Source organism: Pongo abelii, chromosome Y (genome assembly GCF_028885655.2).
Source record: "Pongo abelii isolate AG06213 chromosome Y, NHGRI_mPonAbe1-v2.0_pri, whole genome shotgun sequence".
Lineage (NCBI taxonomy): Eukaryota > Metazoa > Chordata > Mammalia > Primates > Hominidae > Pongo > Pongo abelii.
Genome location: NC_072009.2, coordinates 4,000,029 through 4,017,345, shown reverse-complemented (window position 1 = coordinate 4,017,345; position 17,317 = coordinate 4,000,029). Strand labels below are relative to the sequence as shown.

The 17,317-nt window shown below is 39.9% G+C and overlaps 1 protein-coding gene across 11 annotated transcripts in view; it reads right to left on the bottom strand.

The window, feature by feature from the left end:
- Positions 1-17,317, bottom strand: part of USP9Y (ubiquitin specific peptidase 9 Y-linked) — a 199,593-nt gene that overhangs the window by 54,996 nt on the left and 127,280 nt on the right. For all 11 annotated transcript variants that reach the window (XM_054545326.2, XM_054545328.2, XM_063721461.1 and 8 more), the window contains 3 exons: positions 15,244-15,369; positions 14,152-14,277; positions 12,565-12,734 (listed from right to left, as the gene is read on the bottom strand). In XM_054545326.2, the coding sequence (XP_054401301.1) occupies positions 12,565-12,734; positions 14,152-14,277; positions 15,244-15,369 (422 nt within the window). The remainder of the gene's footprint in view (positions 1-12,564; positions 12,735-14,151; positions 14,278-15,243; positions 15,370-17,317) is intronic.

The following is a 17,317-nucleotide window of genomic DNA, read 5'->3' as shown; positions in this document are numbered from 1 at the left end:
CAGGCTATCTGAAGGTTTACAGCTTTCAAAAGAAGACTTGGATAGTAAACTAAAATTAAATTTGATCAATTTCATAGCTTAGTTCAACAGCAGCTACCTATGCTCCAACAACTACCACTGTGGTATGCTGCCTTGCAAACAGTTCTGGAGCAGCGTGCAAGAGCCAGGATGGACAGAAAGAACCCTGTCCTCCAAATCTCAGGAGGACTTGTGCACCGATTGCCACTTCTGATTAAGATGGTCCCGACAGAGGTAGGCAGTCATTGTTACATTCCCCAACCATTTTGCAGGAGCTTCCTCCTCCTGTTGAAGCAACTTTCCAGGGATTAAAAGGGCCAGAGCATTTTCCTCTCTCATTTTTCTATTCAGATTTGAGCAGATAGAAGGGGGGAAAAAGCACACTTAAAGAAAAGGCAGTTAAAATAATCGAGTCAGGAAGAGAAAGAAAAAATAATAAAGAAAAGTGAACACAGCCCAGGAACCTGTGGGACACCATCAAGCAGACCAACTTATACATTTTGGAAGTTCAAAGAGAAGACAGAAAGAAACAGAGTATCTAACGAAACAGTTGTCAAGAATGTCACAAATTTTAGGAAATAAATAAACACCAAGAAGCTCAAGAAACTCCAAGTAAGCTAAACTCAAACACATACAAAGATACACGCTAAATAAACTGTCTAAAACAAAGACAAAGAGAATCTTGAAAGCAGCAAGAGAAGTGACTAGTCATGAACTAAAGACCCACACTGATAATCAGAGGATTTCTTTTTTTTTTTTTTTTTTTTTTTTTTTTGAGATGGAGTTACGCTCTTTCTCTCAGGCTAGAGTGCAGTGGTGCGACCTTGGCTTACTGCAACCTCTGCCTTCCGGTTTCAAGCGATTCTCCTGCCTCAGCCTCCTGAGTAGCTGGGATCACAGGTGCCCGCCACCAAGCCTGGCAATTTTTGTATTCTTAGTAGAGACGGGGTATACCATGTTGGCCAGGCTGGCCTCGAACTCCTGACATTGTGATCCACTCGCCCCGGCCTCCCAATCATCAGCGCATTTCTTATCTGTCAGACACCTCAGAGGCCAGAAAGCAGTGGGCTAACATATTGCAAGTGCTGTAAGGATAAACTGTCAAACAGAAATCTTATGTCCAAACAAACTGCATCAAACGTGAGGGAGAAATTATGACATTCCCAGATAAAAGCTGGAGAAGTTTGTCACCACTAGATTGCCCTTCGAGAAATGCTTTATGGAGTACTTCAGGGTGAAATGAAAGGACACTATACAGCTGTTTGAAGAAATAAAGATTAAGGTAAAGATAAATATATGGCCAATTATGAAAGCTATCAAAGCTTTTAACAATGTGCAACTCCACTATTTGTTCTCTACATGATTTACAACACTAATATATTAAAAGACTATCACCAGCTTACGTTTTTGGACATAAAATGCATCAAGGTGTAATTCTGAGAACTTAATAACTGACATGACGGGGTCTGAGCTATTAAGGAGTAGGGCTTTTTTATGTTATTGAAGGTAAACTAGTCTGACTTTAAAAATGTTATAACTTTCTTAAATGTAATCATCATAGCAACCACAAAAGGGAATAGTAACAAGCAGGTAGGACGCTTTCTGCGTGACACCCGAGAGCAGGAGCCGGGGATCCAGCTGCTCTTACCTGAGGCATCTGCCCAGTTCTGCATCATGGGACCACGGCCCCAAGCCCGAGCTGGCCCACTAGGGAGTAAGTGTGGAGAGCCAAAGGCAGTTTCTCCACATAACTTCTTACCTATCAGTGGCCATGAAAGTGGGAGAGGCTCATATGTGCCCAGCACCCGGTGGAGCAGTGGAGGCAGAAGTGGTGGCTATGTGGGGACACAACTGAAACAAAGCGTTGGCCACTGGCACAGCACCTGCCCCAACCCTGTCCATCCATCCATGGTTTCCCAGGAGTTTGAGGTTGAAACGATTGTTGACAAGACAAGAAAGGGAAGACAGAGTATTTGGTTTGGTGGAAAGGCTATGACAACAAGGATGACACTTGGGAACCAGGGCCACAACTCGTGAACTGTGGGCAATATATTCGTGATATTAACACATCCCACACTGAAAAACAGAAAGAAAACACACTGGCCAGAATAGGTAGAACTTCTTCAAACAATGCCAGAAATCTCCAGCCCTACCAAAACCAACTTTTCTAAGAGCTCTTTTAAGATGCTAGCGATTAGCAAAGACCACAAGTCCAAAAACAGCCAGTTGTCTGCTGCCAGCCAGAACTTTGGGAGAAACACAGCTTCATTTCTCTCCAATCCAAAGAATATGAAGCAAGTAAATTCAACTATCAAGACACTTGCATCTCAGAGCCTCAGTAACACCAGGAACACAGTGGGTGGCTTTCAGGAACCTGAAAAACTGGACCCTGTTGAGCCACATCAGCAGGACACAGTGGTGCTCAAGGTAGCAGCAGAGAAGCCAGGCAGAGCTTTATCAGATCCCAGGGAAGAACAGGCCGGGATGGAGAAGAGGCCCCAGATCTACCCACTAATGCCTCAGATGTCTGGCCCGGTGACTGCTGCCAGGGCCACAGGCTCAGCTAACAAGGAAGAAAGTACATTGCTATTAATCGATCCATTAACAGCTCATGGAGCAACAAACATGCAAACATCTGTTCCAAGAGTGAGAGGTGGGAAAAGAAAGGTTGTTGATGACTGGCTGGGAGTGGTGGCTCTCTCCTGTAATCCCAGCATTTTGGGAGACTGAGACGGGTAAATCACCTGAGGTCGGGAGTTCAAGACCCTCCTGACCAACATGGAGAAACTCCGTCTCTACTAAAAATACAAAATTAGCTGGGCATGGTGGCACATGCCTGTAATCCTAACTACTTGGGAGGCTGAGGCAGAAGAATAGCTGGAACCCGTGAGGCAGAGATTGCAGTGAGCCAAGATTGCATCATTGCACTCCATCCTGGGAAACAAGAGTGAAATTCCAGAACTCCATCTCAAAAAAACAAAACAAAACAAAACAAAACTTATTGATGACAGAAGAAACCAGCCTTTTGTCAAGAGGGTGCATTTCAGCACAAAGCTAACGAAGTGCTGACAGATACAGAGATACTGTGGTGAGGAAGAAAGATGGCTTCACTCAGATCCTGCTATCAACTAGATCAACAGAGAATAACTCACTAAATACAGAAGTAATGAAAGAAATTCAGGGTGTTCTGAATAGGGCTGCTGCCAATGACAGCAAGCTCGTGCTACTCAGTGCAGCTGACAGCATCTTTTGCTGTGGCCTTGATTTCGTGTTCTTTGTGAAGCATTTAAGAAATGACAGAAAAAGGGCAAGCATTAAAGGAGTGGACACTAGCGAAAACTTTGTGAATACTTTCATTTAGGGTAAGAAGCCTATTATTTCACCAGTCAATGGCCCAGCCATTGGACTAGTCACATCCATACTGCGTTTTTTGTGATGTGGTTTGGGCTAATGAAAAGGCATGGCTTCCAACACCTTTGGTAATTGGAGGCGTGTACCAAATGCCTGGTCTCTCAGGCGTTTTGGACTGCACCTTTCACTCAGGTTATGGTTCGAATTAAGGAGCTTGTCTCCTACAATCCTGTTGTGCTTGGGGAATCCAAAGTCCTTGTGCACTGTAATGTGAAGATTGGGTTGGAACAGGCCAATGAGAGTGTGAACAGCTGAAGAAAATCCGGGGCTTGGCACAAGGGATAGAATCTGTGTTAAAGTATGTGCAGAAGAAAATCTATCAGTTTTGATTGTCAGTCTGTCTGCTCATGACACTAGTACTGGGCTGAGCAGAATACATCATTAGCTACAAGACGTCCTAATCCAGCCTCATAGCCTGAAACAAGTTCAACCACAGCTAACACTTGGAAGCAGGACTGGAAATATCCAAGCTCCTTATTTAATATTACAAGGCATTTTTAAGCACTGTAACTTTAAAATAAGTAACGACAAAGCTTCTTTGCCCAAATGTCATTATTTTATGCACATATACACCCAAATATAAAAGCCTACTGGTGAGCACTAGACTGTTCTTGGAAGCTCTAATTTTCATCTACAGCCATTGCTATATAAAAGACCAGAATTGTGTTTTATTACTTTTGGATGACAGAAAAGTCTGAAATGATGTTTGTTTTTCTTATTTCTTCCTCCTAGAATGCTGAGTCTAAAAGGGTATGAAGCAGCCTCCCTCAAATAGATACACAGAAACAACTGAGATACTGTCTTTGTCTTTATGAAGATACAAAATACCTCAGAGACAGAAAATTATAAATCAAAAGACTTATTTTTTAGAATAAATATTTCTGACAAAAATTCCACTGATGATCATTCCCCCAAACCAAACATACACTTAGGATTCATGCTGAGATATCAATTCATCTTCGTTTTTAAACATCTCGTTCTTACCCAGTTAACATGAAGAAACCATTATCACTCTAGAATAAAACTTGTTGTGCAGTTTTAATGAATCACGGAATCGTTTAGGTATTGTTGCGGGATTTTGTAAGGAATCAGACAGACCAATAGGGTTCAGGAGGATATTTATTATTTAGGTGCCCTGGCCCAGTCAGACTGACATCCAAAGGACTGAGCCATGAACTAAGAGTTAAGTTACCTTTTAAGCATTTCTTGGGGTGGGGGGGAGATCTGTGCATGGGGAAGCATTACAGAAGTGAGAAACAAAGGCAGTTATTCAATTAATTGAGACATGCATTACATCATTTCTTACTTTTCAAGGAAAAACATGTTTTGCAATTTATCTGTCTAGTGACCTTGCAGCTGCACAGCTAGAGAACCAGCGTCTTCACAATGCCTGGGAAAGGAGAAGAGATAAGGCTCACTAGCCACAGAAAAACAGGCAGTTACTTTTTAAAGGACTCCAGCTCTTTCTCTTCCTCAGGGGAAATTGGGTTTTCTTATATACAACTGAGCTTTTGCTTACACACTCTTTAAAATTTTTTAATTCCTGTTCCTGTATAAACATCTAAGTTATAATGTTTATAAAGTATAGTTTTTAGGTTCAGTTGGAGTATTTTTATTTAATACGTTAAAATCCTTGACACACTTAAATGCAGAAACTCCTTTGAAAACAAAACAAACTATCTTACATTTGGCATTAAAGTTTCTTGATGTCTGCTTTTATGTGCACACCACCCTCCAAGAAACTCTACATGTTCAGCTTTGCAGAAGCTCTCTGAAGCCTGTCTTCTTGGTTTTCTAAGGACACATCATTACATAGGCATGATTAAATAATATTCTGGTCACCGGTGGTCGACTTGACCTTCAGCCACTCTTCCCTCCTAGAAACTGCCCCGTGGGGCTGAGCGTCCCAACTCTCTAATTGTTAGTGGTGGATCTTTGTTCTTAGAGCTCCCAAGATAGTGACAGGCTGCTCCCAAGATGGCAGCAAGCCTTCCGTTCTCTGACCTGGGGTTCTTGGCTTCACAGATTCTAAGGAATGGAACCTTGGCCCACGCAGTGAGTGTTATAACTCTGTTAGAAGCCATGGGTCACAGAAAAGAACTGTGGAACCCAGCGACTAGTTTTCAGCTCGATTAGGACAAACCAGGCACTTAGCCACGCAGGAACAATCGCAAGCCTCTAGCCTGATCAGGAGTGGCAATGGGCGCCTCCCTGGATCAGAAGCACAGCAGATACCCTGCCAGATCTGGAGGGGTGGAAGTCAACGGTGGGTCTGCAATGGCGGCATTCAGCAGTGGTGGAAGGCGAGCGAAAGCTCAGCTCGAGCCAGAACAAACACAGACCAGAAAAATGTGCAGTTGTGAGATTATTTAATAGAGTGAAAACAGAGCTCCTATACAACGGAAGGGGACTCAAAGGAGTTTGCCACTGCTGGTTCAAATGCCTGAGTTTATATTCCGATCATTGTCCCTCCCCACTGTGCTCTCAGGTGATAGATGATTTGACTATTTCTTTACCTCCTGCTTTTAGCCTAATTGGTATTTTAGTGAGTTCTCTTTATTACCTGACTGGTCAGGTGTGAGCTGAGTTACAAGCCCCAATGTTTAAAGGGGGGTGCAGTCACCTTCCCCAGATAGACTTAGGAATTCTTAGTCTGCCTAGGAAATCCAGCTAGTCCTGTCTCTCATAATCATGCCTTCCTCTTTCCAGTCAACACTAGCATACAAACAGACAACACTTGGGCGATTCCAAAGATTTTAGAAGTTCTACTCCAAGAAAAAGGGACAAACACCAAACTCATTTCACAAGTTCACATCTACTAAAAAGAAAACCCCAGTAATACAGGAGTTAAGAAGAAATTACTCAGGCAGAGAGTAAGGGTGTGGGGGTCCTCCATAAGGCTCTTTTTCATGAATAGTAGCCCCAAATCATTTACCAACAAAGAGCGGCCTGTAAAGTTGAGTTGTAGACATAGACAAGCAAGCTGGGAGCTTGCACAGGTGAAGGACGGCAGGAACGAGGGACTAGACATGTTCAAGATGGCAGCTCCATCTTCCCTTCTCTGCCAGCCACGTGTACAGTAATGAGTAGACAAGATGGCTCTGATCAACTGGAACAGCCCAATATGCAAAATAACCTTAGGGTGAGGCCTCTGGATGTGGTGGCTCACCCCTGTAATCCCAGCAACTTTGGGAGGCGGGAGGATCACTAGGTCAGGAGTTCCATAACAGCCTGACCAACATGGTGAAACCCAGTTTCTACTAAAAATACAAAATTAGCTAGGTGTGGTGGCATGCGCCTGTATTCCCAGTTACTCAGGAGGCTGAGGTAGGAGAATTAACTGAACCTGAAAGGTGGAGGTTGCAGTGAACCAAGATCACGCCACTACACGCCAGACTGGGGGACAGGGCAAGATGCCCTCTCAAAAAAAAAAAAAAAAAAAAAAAAAAAAAATTAGGGTGGGGCAACCAACCTTCCTCGCACACTATGCAAATGTCATACCTGATCAAACCAATCTGTGAGCCCTATGTAAATCAGACACAGCATCCTCAAACTGGGCTAGAAAATCCAGCACATCAGCTGCCAGCCAGTGCTTTCCCCTCAGAGACCCCTCTCTCTATAGAGATAGCTGCTTCTCTTTTCTCTCCTCTTCTGTCTATTAAACCTCCGCTCCTGAACACCTTGGGTGTGTCCATGTCTTAAATCTTCCTGGTGCATGACCATGAGCTCCAGGGTGTATACACCAGACAATGTAGCTGTTTCACCAGGACTAGAGTGTTCAACTGCTGAAATCTACCAAATGTTCAAATTAAAACAAATTTTTCCCTTTTCCAAAATAATTTATTTTAAAACAAGACAGTACAGGTTGACCATCGCTAATATAAAAATCAGAAATGTTCTCTAATCCGAAACTTGAGGGCTGACATGACACAAGTGAAAAACTCCATCCCTCAGTCTTAACACAATCTTTGTTTCATGCACAAAACTATTAAATATACAAAATTACCTTCATGAAGATAGATGAAAAATAAATGAATTTCCTGTTTAGACTGGTTTCTCATCACCAAGATATGCAAACATTCTAAAATCCAAAACACTTCTAAGTCCCAAGCATTTCAAGTAAAGGATACTCAACCTGTACTTCTTAACTTGTAAGACCAATACGATTCACCTAACAAAGCTAGACAAATATTTTTTCCAAAAAAAGGAAGGAGGGAGGGAGAGAAGCAGGCGAAGGGGGAGGGAAGGGGAAGGGGGAGGGAAGGGGAAGGGGGAGGGAAGGGGAAGCGGGAGGGAAGGAGAAGGGAAGCAAAAGGGAAGGAGAAAGGAAGGGAAGGAGGGAAGGGGAAAGTAGGGACCAACACAATATCTTTTAACAATGAGGACTAAGATCTGATTTTTTTATGTTGCCCAAATTCCTGTCTAAGGGGTCTGGGGAGTCATTCCCTACAAATCACAAATCCTCATCAGATGGCTTTTATTTAACCCTATATATTGTGACTTTCTTTTCAGTCTGACTCTGGCATAACATTATGATACAAGGAAGAAAATCAAAATATTTTACCCCAAAACATGTTTCTTAGCCATATCTTCAAACAGCTCTACAAAGCTTTCCTTCGTGGGAGAAAATTTGCATCTGTAAAGAATCTCTATTAACATAGCTAAGTGTTTTTCTTCCAAGCCCTGTCAATCCTAAAGAGATTATTAACTGAAGGTCTAGCACCTTTTCAAGAACTGAATAGGAAACATTTGTCATTTATTGTCTCTAAGGGCAGTCACTATAAAAAGACTTCACAAGAACCTTGATCTCCACAATCTTTTATCTTAACCTGAACATGTGCTTTCTATGATCCCAGGTCTTTGAATAAAGCCAACTGTCAACCAGAAAATGTTTAAATTTACCGATAGCCTGGAAGCCCCCGTCACCCGCTTTTGAGTTGTCCCACATTTCTGGACCAACCAGTGTATTTTGTAAATGTATCTGACTGATGTCTCATGCCTGCCTAAAATGTATAAAACCAAGCTGCACCCCGACCACCTTGGGCACATGTTCTTAGGACCTCCTGAGGGCTGTGTCATGGGCCATGGGCACTCATATTTGGCTCAGAATAAATCTCTTCAAATATTCTACAGAGTTTGATTCTTTTCATTGACAACAATATACATGCAAAAATCCTCAATAAAATACTAGCAACAAATCCAGCAGCATATCAAAAGTACAAGGTACCACGATGAAGTGTGGGATTTATGAAGAATTTAAGTGTGTTTAAACATAAGAATTGATTTCTAATATATTGTCAGAAGCCTCTGAACCAGACCAATTCCATCTTGAATAGGGGCTAGGTAAAATAAGGCTGAGATCTACTGGGCTGCATTCCCAGAGGGTCAGGCATTCTAAGTCAAAGGACGAGACAGAGGTTGGCACAAGATACAGATCATAAAGATCTTGCTGATGAAACAGGTTGCAGTAAGAAAGCCAGCTAAACTTCACCAAAACCAAAACGGCAATGAGAGTGACTCCTGGTGTCCTCACTGCTGCAGTCTCACCAGCGCCATGACAGTTTACAAATGCCATGGCAATGTCAGGAAGTTTACCCTATATGGTATAAAAATGGAAAGCATGAATAACCCAACCCTTGTTTTGCATATAATCAACAAATAACCATATAAATGGGTAAACAGCAGCCCTCAGGGCTGCTCTGCTTATGGAGTAGCCATTTTTTTTCCTCTACTGTCTTTTCCCCTGCCCCTCCCCCACCCCTTCCTGATGGAGTCTCACTTAGCGGCCCAGGCTGGAGTGCAGTGGTGCAATCTCGGCTAACGGCAACCACCATTTCCCAGGTTTCCAGCAATCTCCCGTCTCAGCCTCCCAAGTAGCTGGGATTACAGGCACCTGCCATCATGCCTGGCTAATTTTTCTATTTTACTAGAGATGGGGTTTCACCAGGTGGGTCAAGCTGGTCTTGAACTCCTGACCTCAGGTGATCCACCTGCCTTGGCCTCCCACAGTGCTAGGATTACAGGTGTGAGCCACTGCGCCCAACCTATTCCTCTACTTTCTTAATAAACTTGCCTTTACTTTATGGGCTCGCCCTGAATTCTTTCTTACATGAGACCTAAGAGTCCTCTCTTTGGATCTGGATCAGGAACGTTTTCCAGTAACAATATCATCAGAAATACAATAAAGAAAATAACAAGGCTATCTCAATTGATTCAAAAAAATTATCCAAACTAGTGTAAACATCTTTTCATAATAAAACTGAAACTAGGAATACAGGAATAAAATTGAAAACTAGGAATACAGGAGAAGTTTCTCAACAGCATAAAGGCCATATATGAAAAACTAATAGCTAACACCGTCACAGGTATTAGAACCAGAGTGACTCCCACAGGAAGTCCACACAAAATGCAGGTCAGAAAGACCCTGCTAATAAAACAGGATGCAGTAAAGAAGCTGGCTCATCGTACACTAAATATAATGCATTAATTTGCGAAAAGACATTCCCACGAGCGTCATATCACTTTAAAAATACCGTGGGCACCATCCAGACTTTATCCTATATAGTTCAAAAAAGGGAGAAACCGTCAGGTGGGTTGGGAGTGGGGAGCAGCAGATTCCCACCCCTTTCCCAGAAAACCCATGAATAATCCCCTTGTTTAGCATAAATAAACCTTGTTTCACATGTAATCAAGAAATCACCACAAAAATAACCAACTAGCAACTCTCAGAGCTGCTCTGCCTATGGAGTAGCCATGCTTTTGGTTCCTTAATTCTCTATAAACTTGCTCTTACTTTACTCTGTGGACTTGATCCAGGTCCAGGAACCCCCTCTAGGGGTCTGGATCAGGAATAACAACATCACTAAATCGTGAAAGACTAAAAGCTTTTCCTAAATTAGGAACAAGATAAGTATGCCTGCTCTTACTACTACTAATCAAGTCAGTAGAGCATACAGGCAAAAAAGGGAAGAGATAGATTTGGTCCAAAAAGGAAAGAAAGAAGTAAAACTATGTTATTTGCAAGTGACATGATCTTACTGTAAAAAAACCTTTAATTCATAAAGGAATTTAACAAAATTGCAGGATGAATAAAATCAATATAAAAAAATTAGTTACATTTTGATATACTAGCAATGAATATCCCAAAAGGAAATTAAGAAAACAATTCCATCCACAAGAGCAGCAAAAAGACTTAGCACTACAGTATTTAGAAATAATTTAGCAGAGAAGAAATAAGAGTGTTGAAGAACTAAACAGAATCTAAGTAAATGAAAAGACATCTCATGTTCATGTCTTGGAAGACTTAATACTGTTAACAGGCAATCACTCTTTTGAGAGAGATTCAATGCAATCTCCAACTTAAAATTTATATGGATTTTTATAGAACCCAGAAGTTCCAAATACCCTCAAAAACAAATAAAAACCTATGCAAAACCAAAACACAAACAAACCAAAAACCCCAACAAAGTTGAAGGACTTATATTCCCTGATGTACTACAAAACTAAAGTAATCAGGAGTGTGGTATTGGCCCAAGGACAGGCATATAGACCAAAGGAATATAATTTAGAGCCTAGAAACAATTCGTTGTATTTTCAACAAGGTGCCAAGACCACTCAATGGGGTAAGACCACTCTGTTCATAATGATGGGAAAGCTGGATATCCACATTCAAAAGAATGGAGTTGGACACTTAGTTTCACACCATTCACAAAAATCAACTCCAATTGGATGAAAGATCTAAAATTAAGAACTATAAAAATAAAAAATTCTTAGAAAACAATGTAGGAGAAAATAGCTTTTGCTCTGGATTTGCCAATGATTTCTATATTGAGGATGATGGAACCACAGACAACCAAAAAAGAAATAAATTAAACTTCATGAAAATTAAAAACTTCTGTGCATAAAATAACATTATCAATAGAGTGGAAATAAATCCTGAAGAATAGGAGAAAATGTTTGTAAATCATTGGTCTGTTAAGGAATTAATATCCAGAATATATACAGAAACTCACTACAAAAAATAATCAAATTCAATAATGCTATAAAAACTGGAATATACATTTCTCTAAAGCAGATATACAAGTGGCCAGTAATATCACAAGAGCCGATACTCAATATCACTACATTAGTCACGAGGAAAATGTAAATACAAACCACAATGAGGTTACATCTTACATACATTAGGATGGTCATTAACAAAAGTGAAAATAGTGTGGGAGAGGATTTGGAGAAACTAAAGCCTGTGTAAGGTGAGGTTGGGAGGGTCAAGTGGTGAAGCCAATGTTAAAAAAGTTCAGCAGATCTTCAAAAAGTTAAACATGACTTACCCTATGACCCAGCATATCCATTTCTACAAATATACTCAATAGCTCTGAGAATAGAAACTCAGAGATCTGTGCTCATAGTAATATTCACAATAACAGTAATCAATAGCTAAATGGTAGAAATAACCCAGGTGTCTATCAACAGACCAATGTATAAACAACATCTAGTATACACATACAAGAGAGTATCCCCTGAAAATGAATCAAGTTCTGACCATGCTACAACATAGATGACCTTTAAAACATTATGCTAAGCTAACAAGCTAGACACAAAGGCACAAATTTATGTGATTTCACTTACATGAGGTACCTAAAATAGGAAATGCATAGAAACTAAATGAATATTTTAAGTTACCAGAGATTGGAGGGTAGAATTTGTTAAGGGTGATAAAATATTTTGAGGGTGATAAAATATTTTTGAGATAAAGCAGGAGTGACTGCACAATACTGCAATCATTCAATATACACCAGTCATAACTACACAATATTGTGCAATTAATGCCACTGAACAAAGCTAACTTAAAAAAGAGGTTAAAATGGCTAATTTTGTGTTATGTATATAATTACCTGTTATACCACAATAAAAAAATGTAAAAGAAAAAAAATCAATGCTGGCATCTTGCAGAGACAAAAGTTTAGGTTAACTGGAACACGTTTTTAAAAAAATTCTTCTACACTTCAAGGTATTACATGGGCAAGTAAAAGGATTCCTTCCTTCACTTCTGGAAAAAAATTTTCTTCACAAGTCATTCATTTCTGCTTGGAACGGTAAGGGAAGCCTCCCTTCAAATTACATATAAAAATCACATACTTGCTTGGACAGTGTAATAATAAGTCAATGATGAAGGTCTGCCAGGCTTTTTCTTTACTAAGTGCATCCAACGCTGTCGGAAGCAAAGCAAAACATAAGGTCATCACTTCCAGTGCTTCACAGCAAACTTGTTCATCTTCCACCTCAAGCTCATTGCTTCCATTGGTGGTCTGCAAAATTAGAATCAGGAGCAAGTTACCTAGAGACATATTCAAGAAGAAATTCACAAACCCTCTAGTTAACATTTACAATTGCCTACTTGGTAAAGACGATGCAGCCTCAGACTCTTCACTTGTAGCTAGAGAGGCTCTTTGGGATATACTCCAAGTGGGATTTAAGAAGCACATTCAGTGATAGGTACTCCTCACTTCTGATGTTCTTCTGGATGTGACTGATCTGCTTCAATCACAACTGCTACTACACAATCACTTTGGCACTGCAGTTTGGGTCATTGAGTAGTTCTATTGTACAGCCTACATACAAGTCATTTCATTCAAAAACTGATCATAATACAAATATTCAGGAAGCCTATGGAAGACTTCTGCAACCTAAAATATAACCAACTAGGTAGCTAATAATTTTTAATCTGCCACTATCCATCAAAATGTAACTAAGACTTGTATGTTTGGAACAGAATAACCATTCAGCTATTCCTAAAATGGAAGTTGTATAATGCCATGACACACTTTCTCATTTTAACTATACTAATGTATATTTAAATACACTAATGTATATTTTAATGGAGACCATCAGGGTTCTATATGGGTAGGTAAATAGCATAGACGTCAAAGAGCTAAACAGTCTTATTTCTATAAATAGCCTGCTTAATGTACCAGAAGGCTGGTAATAATACCTAAATGTTAGACACTCTTCCTGCTTTTGAGTGTTCTAAACGAACCAAGTAAAATTGATTGATTGATTGATCGAGACAGAGTCTTGTGCTGTCACCCAGGCTTGAGCGCAGAGGATTTCCACTCACTGCAACCTCTGCCTCCCGGGTTCAAGTGATTCTCATGCCTCAGCCACCCATGTAGTTGGGATTACAGGCATACGCCACTACGTGCAGCTAATTTGCCCCCTTCCTCCGCTGCCCACCTGCCGCAGAGATGTGGTTTCACCATGTTGACCAGGCTGGTTTCGAACTCCTGACCTCAGGCGATCCACCCACCTCAGCCTCCTAGAGTGCTGGGACTAACAGGCGTGAGCCACTGTGCCCGATGTCAGGTAAAATTTAAATGCCATAATTCCCAAAGAGACAATTACCAAAACTTTACCCAGGACAAAATTATGAAGAAAGAAGAACTAAAGAAAATAGGGAGAGGTGGATTCATTACGGTATAACTATATTTGAGTCAATGAGAAGTCTTTTTAAAAAAGTAGGAAAAGAAAGCTCCCTCATGGCAGGCTTCTAGAGTATTTTATTTCCAAAATAAAACTATATATTCTCATTTTATTTACAGGTAGCAATTAATTTTAAACCATTAGATACAAGCGACTTGGTCTATAAGGTGACAGAAATGATGTAAATTTAATAACGTACAATGATGCAACATTTTCTTAAAAATATATTTCTGTAATAATTCTTACCATCTGATAAATTTTAGTTATTTCTTCATTTGGGCTAAATACTAGTCCTAATGCCCCACATGCTGATGCCCAGATAATTTTCTGTATAGCTCTAATTACACAAATATCAGGCATATATCTTGAAGCCTGCAGAAAAGAAATAAATTATTAAAAGTGCTGACAGAACATTAAAGTGAATAATCAGGAAAACAAAATATTTCTCTTAGTGAAAGAAGTGGAAATGGAAGTAAAAGTAAACATGCATCAGACTTGCCTTTAAGGACCACAGTTCCCTTGTTCCCATTTTTTTAATATCTTAACACTAAGACAAAAAATATGGCTTCCCATATGAAGGGAAGATACAGCAATACGCACCAAGTATGCTTCAGGTTCAAGTCTGATATGGCTTTATCCTATTTTTCATAAAATTTTAAAAATAAAAACAGTCAAATTACTTAGCTATACTATGCAGAGGTGTTCACCCAAGAGATATAAAAACATATGTCCACAGAAGCATTATGACTTGATGAGTTTCCTAAAAATTTTATTCACAACAGTCAAAACTAGACTTTTGTGAATAATCCAAATGTCCATCAACACACGAATGAATTAGCAACATGTGGAGTAACCATACATGAACTACTACCCAAAGTGAAATAAACTACACACATATATAACAACATGAATAACTTTCAAAATTTTGCTGATAGATACAAGCCAGACCCAGAAGAGTACAATGTATATGATTCTATTTATGTAACATTTAAGAGAATAAACATCACAAGAAAACTTCTGGAGCCATTATAAACGTCCTATTCCTTGCTTGTGTGAGCAGTTTAAACATATACCAAAACTTATTTGATCTAGTTTGAGCAATGTAAATTATAACTCAAAAAGCTTACTTAAAAATTTCAAAATTTCTAAAGCTCTAATATTAATATTATCAGTAGCTATCAGGTCAAACATAACTTTATGAAATTTTAAATAAATTGAGATAGAGAGTAAAGTGTTTTGGGTCTATAATATTTAGCCTCAAATTCTCATAGCTTAATTTATTTATGTGTTAAGTACAGATCATTCAAGATCCCAGAACTGTCAAAGTTTCATACTAACCTCATTAGATATTTGCTGAGCAAGAAGTATGGACTCATTTCTAAGTATGCACTCAGATGAGGGATTAGGAATGCTCTGAAGGGCACTTTGTAGCACCACTACTTGATCATGAGTAACCTGGTTAATCTGAAAAAAGTGAATCATTTTACGTCAAATAAAAAACCGTATATTCCATAATCCCTAAAATTTTTACATTAAAAAAATTCGTACTACTCATCCACCACCACTTCCTCAGCATGTTATTCCTTCACTTATCCCCTGTAGAGTTTATGGGGGTTTGCATAAAAATTATTTCGCATTGCCAACATTATGGAGCTTTCTTTCAAAGTGATAGAGGTGCGGAGGTGTTTACCCTAGAGATATAAAACCATATATCCACAGAAGCTCTACGATATGTTGATGAGTTTCCTAACAGTTTTACTCCCATCAGCCAAAACTAGAAATAATCCAAATGCCCATCAACAAACGGATTAACAAAATGTGGAATTACCATACCTTGAATATTAAATATTACTCAAAGTGAAATAAACTACACACGTAGTAACACCCTGGAAACTCCAATTTGAGATGAATTCTATTATTATTTCTGCACTTGGGCTCATTTGCAGGGGATAAATGATACAACATGTCTCTGGGTAGAAACTTCTCCTGGTCCCCCTTTGCCACAGGTGACTAGGCCCACCATAATACAATGGAGAACTAGGGATACCAGTAAACAGTCCTTTAAAATCTACAAACTTAGTCTTTAGGATGCTCCTTATTTTGCCCAACGCTGATTATGCCACCTGCATTCTAATGCTCATTTCACAGACAGGCTAAAGTTTCTCACAGCTTAACCTATCATCTTCTCTACCGCTGTTATTTACACAGTAAAGTTTTATTTTATTTTTTTAAAATTTGAGACGGAGTCTCACTCTGTCGCCCAGGTTGGAGTGCAGTGGTGAAATCTTGACTCACTACAACCTCTCCCTCCTGGGTTCAAGCGATTCTCTTGCCTCAGCCTCCCTAGTAGCTGGGATTACAGGTACACATCACCACACTTGGCTAATTTTTGTATTTTTAGGAGAGACAGGGTTTTGCCATGCTGACCAGGCTAGTCTCGGACTCTTGACCTCAAGTGATCTTCCCCCCTAGGCCTCCCAAAATGCTGGGATTAAAGGCATGAGCCACCGCACCTGGCCTAAAGTTTAAAAAAGGTTTAAAATCATATTAAAATAGATATTTTAAGAGATTTGAGAGTCTGGGGGAGATGTTAACTGCAATTGTCAGGCGGTCAAAGCATTAAGACTGAACAAATCAAATACTTCCAGCCACTGTTTCCAACTTCAACCAATGAATTTTAAAACTTATGTTATGTACATATTATTTTCATTTTTCAATAAAGTTTTCACAAACGATTTGCCAAGTGATACTATACAAAATTTCACACACAAAAAAACTAGTATTGCAAAGGTGGTAAAAATATAATTTCCAAGTCAGCGGCCTCACGGAATTAAAAATTTCAGCTGGCCGGGCGTGGTGGCTCACGCCTATAATCCCAGCACTTTGGAAGGCCGAGGTGGGCGGATCACCTGAGGTTAGGAGTTTGAGACCAGCCTGCCCAACATGGTGAAACCCCTGTCTCTAGTGAAAATACAAAAATTAGCCAGGTTTGGTGGCACGCGCCGGTAGTACCAGCTACCTGGGAGGCTGAGGCAGGAGAATCACTTGAACCCAAGAGGCGGAGCTTGCAGTGAGCCAAGATGGCACCACTGCACTCCAGCCTGGGCGACAGAGCAAGACTCCGTCTCAAAAAAAAAAAAAAAAAAAAAAATCTCAGCTGACGGTTATCATTTTGGACCAAGCTACTTCATGGCTCCAGGTCTCAATTTTCACTTACTAAATAGAAAGTAATAGCAGAGGCTCAACAAATATAGCTATCTTCGTGATTAAAGGAGATGAAACAGTGACTGGCATACAAGAAACAGCTCAATATATTTTGACCATTATTATCCAATAAATTTACAAATTATGTGAGGTCTACATGCATCTCTAGCAATATCTGTTTTATACTAGATATTAAGCAGATACATAA